This window comes from Cuculus canorus, chromosome 3 (genome assembly GCF_017976375.1).
Source record: "Cuculus canorus isolate bCucCan1 chromosome 3, bCucCan1.pri, whole genome shotgun sequence".
NCBI lineage: Eukaryota > Metazoa > Chordata > Aves > Cuculiformes > Cuculidae > Cuculus > Cuculus canorus.
In genome coordinates this window covers 35224895-35235420 of record NC_071403.1, presented here as the reverse complement: position 1 = coordinate 35235420, position 10526 = coordinate 35224895, and the positions used below count along the sequence as shown (strand labels likewise).

Genomic DNA, 10526 nt, shown 5'->3' with positions numbered 1-10526 from the left:
GCCGCTGCCCCACGGGCTGCGGGGCGCGATGCTGGTGTGCGGCGCGTGCGGGCGCGCGCTGGTTTCCCCGGAGCCGCGCCGCCAGTCCCCCGGCCCCGAGGCCGCCGCGCCGCCGCCCCAGTGCCCGCTCTGCGGGGTGGCGGCGGGGCACGAGCCAGAGGCGCGGGACCGGCTCCTGCCCGGCGCCCTGGGCACAGGTGAGCGGTAGGGGGGGGAGGGAGGGCGGCAGCAGCGCCGGGAAAATCGGCTCCGAACTGAAAACAACAGCGCGGGCGCACCCGCGGCGTTTGGCGCACCCAGAATTGTGTGTTGCTGAGAGCCTCATCTAACCTGGCCTTGAACACCTCCAGGCATGCGACATCCGCAGCTTCCCTGGGCAGCCTGTGTTAGTGCCTCACCACCCTCACAGGAAAAAAGTTTTGTAAGATCTAATCTAAATTTACTCTCTCTCTTAAACCCCTTACCCCTCATCCTGTCGCTACACTCTCTGATAAAGAGCCTTCCACATCTTTCTTGTAGGCTTCCCTTAGGTACTGGAAAGCTGCTTTAAGGTGCACCTGGAGCCTTCTCTAGCCCAACTCTCTCAGTCTGTCCTCATACAGAAAGTGCTCCAGCCCTCTCATCATCTTCATGGCCTCCTCTGGACTTGCTGTAACAGATCTATGTATTAATGAAAGCAAAGTGTAAAGCTTTGGTGTGACTGGTCATGAGGAGGAATTTCTTCATGATGAGGGCAGTGAGGCACTGGCACGGGTTGCCCAGGGAAGCTATGGCTGCCCCATCCCTGGAGGTGTTCAAGGCCAAGTTGGATGGGGCCTTGGGCAGCCTGATCTAGTGGGAGGTGTCCCTTTCCATCGCAGGAGGTTGGAACTGGATGATCTTTAAGGTCCGTTACGACCCAAACTATTCTATGATTCTGTGACAGAGAGATGGTTTTACCTGTTTGGCATCTATTTGGTAGCAAAGGTTTGGCTTTCCCACTTCAGTCTGATCTTTAATAGGATGTTGTGGAGCAGTAGCAGTTCTCCTTACGGAAAAGTAGTATTCAATTTGAAGTAGAGACATGGGAAATGAGCCATCACTGACATGTTCTAAAGTACTAAACGTTGATTTGGAGACGACGAGAATATTTTTGGGTGTAAAGTTGGATGAAGGAAGCTAGTTACTTACTTGAGTGCTATATTTTATTTTAAGCACATTCAGATCTTTTTTTCCAACTGACTTATCTAAAGCTGCTAGTAGCTGTTTCAGAAACTTGGTAGTGGCATCTGTGCTAGTGGGTGATTCTCTTAGAAAACTAGCATTCATGATATAAGAAGCTATGTATACCGTAAAGAAAACAAAATTAATCTGTAAACACAGAATGCAGCATTATAATCAACCATATTGTGTATTCAGTGATTAAAATATGTTTTTCTTAAAAAAAAAAATTATTAAAAAATCCAGATCTTAGCATTAGCATGACAAATACTTTACTTCTGTGGGTTCAAATAATGCAGATCTTGAAGAAGTTATTTGCCTGCATGCAAATTTCTATTTTAAAAATAGTTGCATTAGAAGTTTTTGGGTTTTTTTTTAATGTACACAGTGTGTTTCAGAAAACTATATATTTGCAGTGTCACGCACAGTGTTGCTGGTGAGATGAGATGATTAGGTTTCCCCTCACAGTCATGAACTTTTAGCATAGGCAAATGCTTTCCCAAAGCAGCTAACATAGCATATTCGTTCCTGTGGTTTGTGAACCTAGGAAGGTGCAAGTAAAATCTAGGGAGTAAAAAGGAGGGCAGAAAGGATGGAGTCAGGCCCTTCTCTGTGGTGTCCAGTGACAGGACAACAGGCAGTGGGCACAAGCTGAAATATGGGAAATACCATTTAAACACAGGAACGCTTCCATGAGAGCTGTCGAACAGTGGAATAAGTTGTCTGTGGAGCTTGTGGAGTGCCTGTGCTTGGAGTTATTCGAAAGTTGACTGGAAGAGGTCCTGTGTGACTTAACCTGTTTAATCTGACTCTGCTTTGAGGGACTAAATGATCTCCAAAAGTGCTTTTGAACCTACCTCTTCTATATACAGAATAGTAACACTAAAAATACAGAAAGAGTATTTGTTTGAGGAGATGCAGGAAGACGAGCAAACTAAGAATGACAGCACGTTTACTTCATTCTTTCTGCCCACCAACTGCTATGTTATCACACGAATATTGAAGTTTTGTAAGCAAGTGTTCTTCTGTTAGCTGGACAGGTCTTTTCATTAACAGTTTGATATTTCTTGCTAAGCATTTCTTAATGCAAATATTATAATAGCAAATTGTGATATGGGAGTTAAATGGGGCAAAACTGGATTAATAGTAAGAATGAAAATATGTCTTAAACTTGTCAAGTATTTGGATACAAATTTGTAGAATCATAGAATGTCCTGAGTTGGGAGGGACCCGCAAGGATCATGAAGTCCAACTCCTATCCCTTGCACGGACAACCCAAACATCCATACCATGTCTGAAGGTGTTCAGATGCTTCTTGAATATTGTTAGGCTTGGCGCCATCACTGCTTCCCTGGGGAGCCTGATCCAGTGCTCCACCACCCTCTGGGTTATGAACCTTTTCCTGATGTTCAGCCTACACCTCCCCTGGCACATCTTCCTGTCATTCCCTCAGGTCCTATCATTGGTCAACAGAGACATCAGTGCCTGCTCCTCCTCCTTCCCTTGTGAGGAAGCAGTTAACTGTGATGAGGTCTCCCCTCAGTCTCCTCTGCTCCAGGCTGAACAGACAAAGTGACATTTAGCTGCTTCTCTTATGACTTCCTGTCTAAACCCTTCACCAACCTTGTTGCCCTCCTCTGGATGCTCTCTTGATACTCTCTTTATGCTGTGGTGCCCAAAACTGCACATAGTACTCAAGGTGGAGATGCACCAGTGCAGAGTAGAGCAGGACAATTATCTCTCTTAAATTTAACGAATAGGTTAAGAGTAACAGCTGTGGAGAATTAGCTGCCTTTCACTACGCAATTTCAATGGCAGCACAAAGTTCATTAAAATCATAGAATCATAGAACAGTTAGGGTTGGAAGGGACCTTAAAGATCATCTAGTTCCAATCCCTCTGCCATGGGCAGGGATATCCCACTAAATCAGGCTGCCCTAATTATTACTATGTATTTATCTTGGACTGCTTATCAGTTAAGGGAGTGATTCTTGCAAACCCAGGAATTTCATTAATCGAGAAACTGGATTTCTTTTTCAGACACACAAAATGGTGAACAGCTGTATGAATGTCCAATGTGCAGTCTTACCTGTACAAATATTCAGATTCTTGAAGAACACGTGGATTTACACTTAGAGGAACAAAGCTTTTGGGGAGGTATGTGAAATTATACAAGCTTGATAATACTTTAAAGGACATACAAGTATTTGCACTTTGCAGTATAGAATCTCAGCAAAATTTAAATATTTCCTGGTTTAAAAAGACGATGTTTGTATGTAACTTTGTATGTTAGCCAGAACTAAAAGTTGAGCGAAAAATGATTAAAAGACAGCTATATTATCTATTTTTTTCCTAACTTAGAAAGTTTTCATATGTGGAATTTGGAGTAGGATATTCCAGTGTGATGAGCTGAAAATCTATAGCTTATAGAAACTTGATATTTTTTCTCAATTTTTTTCTCTAAACACTTACACTGTTTCATTAGTCATAATGATAAAGTAAAGGAATCAAAATTAATTTTATTTACTAGCATGGGTAATAAAATTCCACGGAGTCCCTATCAAGTTCTCTGATCCTAAATTTTTTTCTCCCTTTATTATGAGACTGCTGACAGTGATCCTGGAAGCTAAAAACTGTGTGGTGGTGAAGAAACTTGGACTTCTTGCTAACAACAAAGTAAAACGTAGTAAAGAAAAGCTGTTTTCTTAGTAGTAGAGGCATATGTGTTATTTGCTGAGTAATTGCTCCTGTAATTGCATAAACTTTGTGCAAGTCAAGAGTGGGTCTTGGTAGACTGAATGCAGTCAGTCCTGTTTAATGTTCTTTGCTATTAGCTCAAAATAATGTGGGATGCATCTCCTAAAATTAAGTTGTGCTTGTGTGTGTCTGCTTAGAAATGAATCTTGAAAAATTAAAGATCCATCAAAGCATTGTTAATCTCCTGGTGAGACCGTGCCTTGAGTACTGTGTTCAGTTCTGGGCCCCTCACCACAAGAAGGATGTTGAGGCTCTGGAGCGTGTCCAGAGAAGAACAACAGAGCTGGTGAGGGGGCTGGAGAACAAGTCTTATGAGGAGCGGCTGAGAGAGCTGGGGTTGTTTAGCCTGGAGAAGAGGAGACTGAGGGTAGACCTTACTGCTCTCTACAATGACCTGAAAGGAGGTTATGGAGAGGAGGGAGCTGGCCTCTTCTCCCAAGTGACGGAGGACAGGACAGGGGGGAATGGCCTCGAGCTCCAGCAGGGGAGGTTCAGGCTGGATATCAGAAAAAAATTCTTCATGGAAAGAGTCATCGGGCACTGGAACAGGCTGCCCAGGGAGGTGGTCGAGTCGCCTTCCCTGAAGGTGTTTAAGGGAATGGGTGGATGAAGTGCTCAGGGACATGGTTTAAGGGAGTGTTAGGAATGGTTGGACTCAATGATGCAGTGGGTCCTTTCCAACGTGGTGATTCTATGATTCTGTGATTCTCCTGATCGAGTCCTCTCGCTTTGGAATGTTATTCCTGGTAGGTGAAAACATAAAAGATCTAGAACTGGCTCAACAGCTGCAAACTGAAGAATGTGAACGGCAGAGATCAGAGGAAGACAAGCAAGAGAGGGAAGAATTTAAAAAGCTGCAGGTAGAGTAATATTTCTAAATGGTGAACTTTTGAACAGCTGTACCGTTTTTTAACTGAATATCTTGGAACTGTAATGACCTGGAATGGCCATGTCAGGTTAGACCTGTGCAGTTGGGCTGTATTGAAGTAGTGGTGCAGCAGTGCATTGCAGGGAAGTGTAAATGCTCAGCAGCCCTGATCATGACACAGGTGCATGCTGATCTTGAGCTACTTGCTTTTACTGCTTTGAAGGTTGCTGGCTCGGGATGGGTCTGTGTGGTCCCTGTGCGTGCCACACTGCCCTCACTGGGTGTCCTGGCACGCCTGCTGCTTTGTACTATGCTCAGCCCAGCTCTGGTGCTCTACCTCGCAGTGCAGCCTGGAGCATATTCCAAGCAGAGGGGGCCCTGAGCATCCTGGCTATCCTGTTCCTGGATACCATCACCAGCTCCAGTGACCACTGCTGCTAGGTCCTCCTCTCTCTTCCAGGTGTCAGCCCTGATAGCTCATTTCCCACTCTCACTACCTCTGTGCCAATGACTGTCTACCCAAGATGGAGCAGAGGGATGTGTCTGCTCTTCTAGGTGTTGGTTCCCTAGTCACACATTTGTATTCAGGAGTGAAGCCTGACCTTCAGCTTTAACGTAGCATAAATTTCAAGTTTTTATGTCTCATTGTTCACTAGTTTTTGAAGTTACTGATCGTGTGTGCAGCTTCTCAAAATCATTAAAGGTTAATTTAAAAAATGTGATTTAAATGATGCACATTCCTTCCCTAACAGAGGCAGTATGGATTGGATAATTCTGGAGGCTACAAGCAGCAATTCCTCAAGGATATGGAAAGGGAAGTTGATAAAGGAAGGATGCAGCCTTTTGAATATCACAAGAGAAAAGCTGATATGATGGAATGTTTGGCTTTTGGTATAGATGATGGAAAAACAAAGACCTCAGGTAAAAATGCTGAAATTATATGACTAATACTGTACTTTTTAGACCTAGGTTGTAGTGACCAAACCTATCTTTAGCAAAGCGCATAGTTGGATGTTAAATACTGGTTGTATCCAAAGTTCTAGTCCTTCTTTTCTAAATAAATCAATACCATTCTAGTCCTAAACTAATATGGAAATTATTGGAAACACTTGTATATTTCTGATCATTATTCTAACCTAAAGACTTTTTTTGTCTTCTTATTTTGATTTTTTTTTCTGTGAAACCTTGGAACCAAGTTGTCTGCTTAAGGGCCAAAATACAGTATGTAGCAACAGGTGCAAATGTCTTATTACAAATTATTTGTCCTCGAGTCAGAGAGGAATTGAAAACATAATCTTTGATGGCTATGGAACGATTGTCTTCACAGTAGCATGGCAATAAAAGGCCTCTGAGAATGTAGATTTACAAATTTGAGAGAATGTTCTGAAGCATGTTCTTTCATGTAAGAAAAGAGGATTTGGAATATCCTGCAGGTGGATTTTTAAAAAACATTTGCAGTAATTCTCGAGTACAGTGACATTCCTTTTATTATCCTAGTTTCTCCAGGAAAAATCATTTAATAAATAAAAGGGTTGCATAGTATGCTTAAGTATTTCCACATTTTTAAGGGGGTGTTGTACTGGAGGTAGCAGTGGCCAAGGAGTGCTTTATTGGTGATGTTACTTTTCCCATTTAATTGTAATAGTTTCTGTGCATATCACAGTTTATAATGTAGTTCAAACTGTTTAATTTAAAATATTCATTGTGTAGCAGCAGTAACGAAAGAATAGCTTGAATTTTGGAAGCTTCACAGGGCAGAAACTCGTCAAAGTATAAGACCATTGAAATAAAATAGGTGCAATGCCCACTGGGTTTGTGATTTTGGGTTCTAGATTTAATGAAGGATCACTTAGAAGTTTTAAAATAAATTGTCTTAATCTGTTCCAAGTTGGGGAAAGAATCTTTTTCTGGCAAATTTTGTAGTTCACTTTACACCTAAACTTTATATTTGCTTTTGTTTTAGGAGTCATTGAAGCATTGTGCAAGTATTATCAGAATGAAAACAAAGATGTGCGGCGTGTATGGCTTTCAACAGGAGTAGATCATTTCCACTCATCTTTGGGTGACAGAGGCTGGGGCTGTGGTTACAGGAATTTCCAAATGCTCCTTTCCTCCCTGTTACAAAACAGCCTGTATAATGACTGCTTACAAGGTATTAAACAACATGCTGCCTGTTTGTTTCGCATACCTCAGGTGACAACCTACTAATTGATGTTTTGCCTTATAATTTAAACAGCAAGGCTTACTAGGTTAATGATGCCTATTTAAATGTTCATGACACCACTGGAACTTACTGTGGAAAGAATCAGAGGTGAATACTGGCAAGGCATGATGTAGTTAAAGTTTTAGCTTTGTTTTTTGGTGCAACTTTGTAACATCAACTGCCTCTTACAAAAGAAGCCGAATATTTTTAATTAATAGACTATTTCAGTAACTGTAACTACAATTCGAAAGCTTTTCTGTTCCAGGTACTACACTAATTCCTAGTATACCAAAGATTCAGTCCATGATTGAAGATGCTTGGAGAGAAGGCTTTGATCCTCATGGGGCATCTCACTTCAACAACAAATTACATGATTCCAAAGCATGGATAGGAGCGTCTGAAATTTATTCACTATTAACCAGTCTCAGGATAAAGTAAATATTGCTTTTTTTGTTGTTATTTTTGAGTGCTGTGTGATGGCAAAGCCACTTTAGTTGCTTTAAATTTAACTGGCCTGTAAACAGAGCTGATTTAATGCAGCATGAATCTATGTAACAACTTGTGCAAGTACTTAAACTGACTAACTACTTAGATCATTTAGACTTGTTGAAAAACTATGCCACATATGCATAAAATTAAACATTGATTAAGAACTTAATTTCTTCTTGAGAAGAACCTGAATTTCAGCTATTCATGTGCATAATCCTGAAAGCTGTTAACTGGATTCTCCAGTGTGTGTATCACATACAAAAACATCAATAATTTTAACTTTTGCAAGTTTCACAAATTCTTGTAGATTGTTTCTTCTGTTATGGAATAAATATTTCAGTTTTGAACAGTATATATTGCAATTGTAATTATGTTTCCCATAGTCCTGTATTTCAAAAAAATTCCCAAAGCGGTAAGAACCATTTGACATCTGAAATTGCTGTATGTACAGAACATTCTTGGTGCAGGTGGAAGGGACTATGAGGTGAAAAAATTATTTTAACAAAGAACCTGCTTGAAATTTTATTGTGGCATTCATTCTACAATGTTCTGTAGGTGTCAAATCATTGACTTTCACAAACCGACTGGCCCTATGAGTACACACCCATGTTTATTCGAGTGGGTTTTGCGTTACTATTCTACTGATAACGAAGGTGGTGCAAAAAAAGTAGTGTGTACTTCCAAACCACCTATCTATTTGCAACATCAAGGTCAGTATCACAATATTCTGATTTCCTACTATTCTCTGTCTTTCTTTATATGTGCTGCAATTCAGAGCAGCATTTTACAGTCCTTCTTCATTTAATTGAAGGCTATTATTTATTGCTATTATTTTTGTTTAGTAAGAGCAACATTAAAGTTCATATTTTTATTGGAGGGAGGAGCTGGAAGTCAACTTCTTGACATCTGCTCTTTACTTTTAGGTGACTTATTAAAATTCAAAAAGTGTCTTCTTTGATCTGAAAAGTAGTATGCTATGAGGAAGTAAATGGGATTTATGTGTTTTTAAAATACTGAAACTTTATTTTGAAATTAGGTCATAGTCGTACTGTTGTTGGAATAGAAGAGAAGAAGAATAAAACCTTATGTTTGCTAGTATTTGACCCGGGATGTCCTTCCCAAGAAATGCAGAAACTGCTAAAACAGAACAGTGATGGTACTGGCCTCAAACTACTTCGGAAGTTTTTGGGTAGCTTAAAAGAAAAGCAATACCAGATAGTGGCTGTAGATGGTGTACTCTCATTGGAAGAGAAAGCTGTAAGTATCTCAGAAAACAGTTTCTATATAAGAAAAATCAAGAGAATCTGCATCTTTTCTTTAATACTCAAATGCACGTGCACGTATGGTTGCATGGTGAATTATTTAATCTGTTCACTTTCCTCGTTCTCTGCTTATTCTTGTATAATCACAGGATATCAAAACCAAAGAAGTTTTGCATGTAATGTGTGCCACCTTGATGTAACTGACAACTTCTAAGTCTTTTCTGAAGCTTGCAGCTGTTTGTAGATTTAAATTCAGCTTTTCTTTCTTTTCATTGTCTTACTATATTTTCACCTAAATAACTAATTGTAGGCATATAAAGTACTTACAAAGCATTCATAGTCCAAAATTATGGCTAGGGGTTTTAAGTGCAACTTTGTAAAGCTGTGTGGTTTTATCACCCTTTGATAGTTGAAGAACGAGGCACACGTACTGAGGCCTAATCATATGGTGTCTCCTCAACTTGGACAGGAGAACTAGTGCATTTTGCTTTCTGAAAGTACTTAGAACTTCATATATTCAAAACACAGCTCTGACCAACTTACATGTTTGAGCTGTCAGCATTTTTATATATCCTATCCACATATTTCACTTTAGGCATTGTAACTTTTTGAGAGCTTAGAAGTTTTCAGCTAAATGTCAGGTGTAGTTTTTGTTTTTGAAGCTTTCTCTTTCCTACACTGACAAACTGATTCTGAGGAACCGTGTTCTGATGCTGTGCTGTCATATCAGCACTGTTCAAGCTTCAGGACAGATTTTTATTTAAACTATTAAGTAACTGGTGACTGGGTCATCTGCTCAACTGTATTTAACAGCTGTGTTTCGGGATGAAGTATTGGTTTAAGTCTTCTGTGGTCCTGAACACATCAGAAATACAGCCAACCTCTCTTCCTCCTGGCAAAAGATTTGATTTATATTTACAACTATAAATTGTTTAGAATTTTGTCTTGAAAGCTCCCATTTAATTAAGATGAAATGTGACCTCATACTCATTAAGCTTACTAAACTACTAATTTGGAAAATGCTCCTTTAAGTGTTATTTTTATTCATTAAACAATTCTTTCCCCTATCCCCATCTGTTTTTTAGGCTCGCTGCCATGCTTCTCAGGTCTTAACATCAGAGAAGGTTCCGTAAAGAATTCCTTTATTACCTCTTTTGGAATTTGCTCGATGCAAAACATTAAGCTTCTGGACTGTGACCTTAGCTCAACAATTTTTAAGTAAAGTATGTATGGGGACTCTGGAGAAGCACAGCACTAGGGAAAACCTGTAATTTTGATCTTCCATAAAAACCCTGCCTGCCTGATGAATCTGTAAATCTGAAGAATTACTATCTTGCCTTAACAGAAAATTTGTTATTTTCTTGGTCGCTTAAATTACAAAGCAATACCTAGTGTCTGTAGCAAACTATGCACTGTAGTTAACTGTCAAGAAGCAATGGATAGAGATACTATGGAATTACTCTATTGGAGTGCCTCTGTAAATATATTTATGCTGACTCTGTGGCCAGTGCTCTGTTTCTTACTAAATTTGATCAATAAACGTCTGTTATGCCTCAGCAAGTTCTCCTGGAACTATGTGCAAAGTACAGAGACGGTTCAGTGATTTTACGTGATACAATCGGTTCCACCAGGGATTAGTTTACTACTGAACTTTTCAGTTAGCTGTTTTTTCTAGATGTGTCACTTCTAAACATGAACGTGTGTGCTTATGAGGACTGCAACCAAACATTTGAGATATTAGATTTGTT

At 40.1% G+C, this 10526-nt stretch overlaps 1 protein-coding gene across 2 annotated transcripts; it reads left to right on the top strand.

Annotated features, from left to right (window-relative positions):
- Positions 1-28: 28 nt before the first annotated feature.
- ZUP1 (zinc finger containing ubiquitin peptidase 1) lies at positions 29-10001 on the top strand. Of its 2 annotated transcripts, XM_054063743.1 has the most exons (9): positions 29-197; positions 3240-3356; positions 4707-4816; positions 5577-5745; positions 6788-6976; positions 7293-7461; positions 8072-8226; positions 8553-8773; positions 9864-10001. In XM_054063743.1, the coding sequence occupies exons 1-9, from the start codon at positions 29-31 to the stop codon at positions 9909-9911; spliced, it is 1347 nt and encodes a 448-aa protein (XP_053919718.1). In that variant the 3' UTR covers positions 9912-10001. The 2 variants fall into 2 exon arrangements, with proteins under 2 accessions (XP_053919718.1, XP_053919719.1); XM_054063744.1 differs by lacking the exons at positions 29-197; positions 3240-3356 and adding an exon at positions 3385-3875 and having other exon boundaries at positions 4676-4816.
- The last annotated feature ends 525 nt before the right edge of the window (positions 10002-10526 follow it).

Excerpts from the sequence above, each read along its gene's own strand:
- ZUP1 (XM_054063743.1), top strand. The coding sequence starts at position 29 with ATGCTGGTGTGCGGCGCGTGCGGGCGCGCGCTGGTTTCCCCGGAGCCG. Across the intron at positions 5,746-6,787 it reads TGGAAAAACAAAGACCTCAG|GAGTCATTGAAGCATTGTGC; the intron begins GTAAAAATGCTG and ends CTTTTGTTTTAG. Across the intron at positions 7,462-8,071 it reads TTAACCAGTCTCAGGATAAA|GTGTCAAATCATTGACTTTC; the intron begins GTAAATATTGCT and ends AATGTTCTGTAG.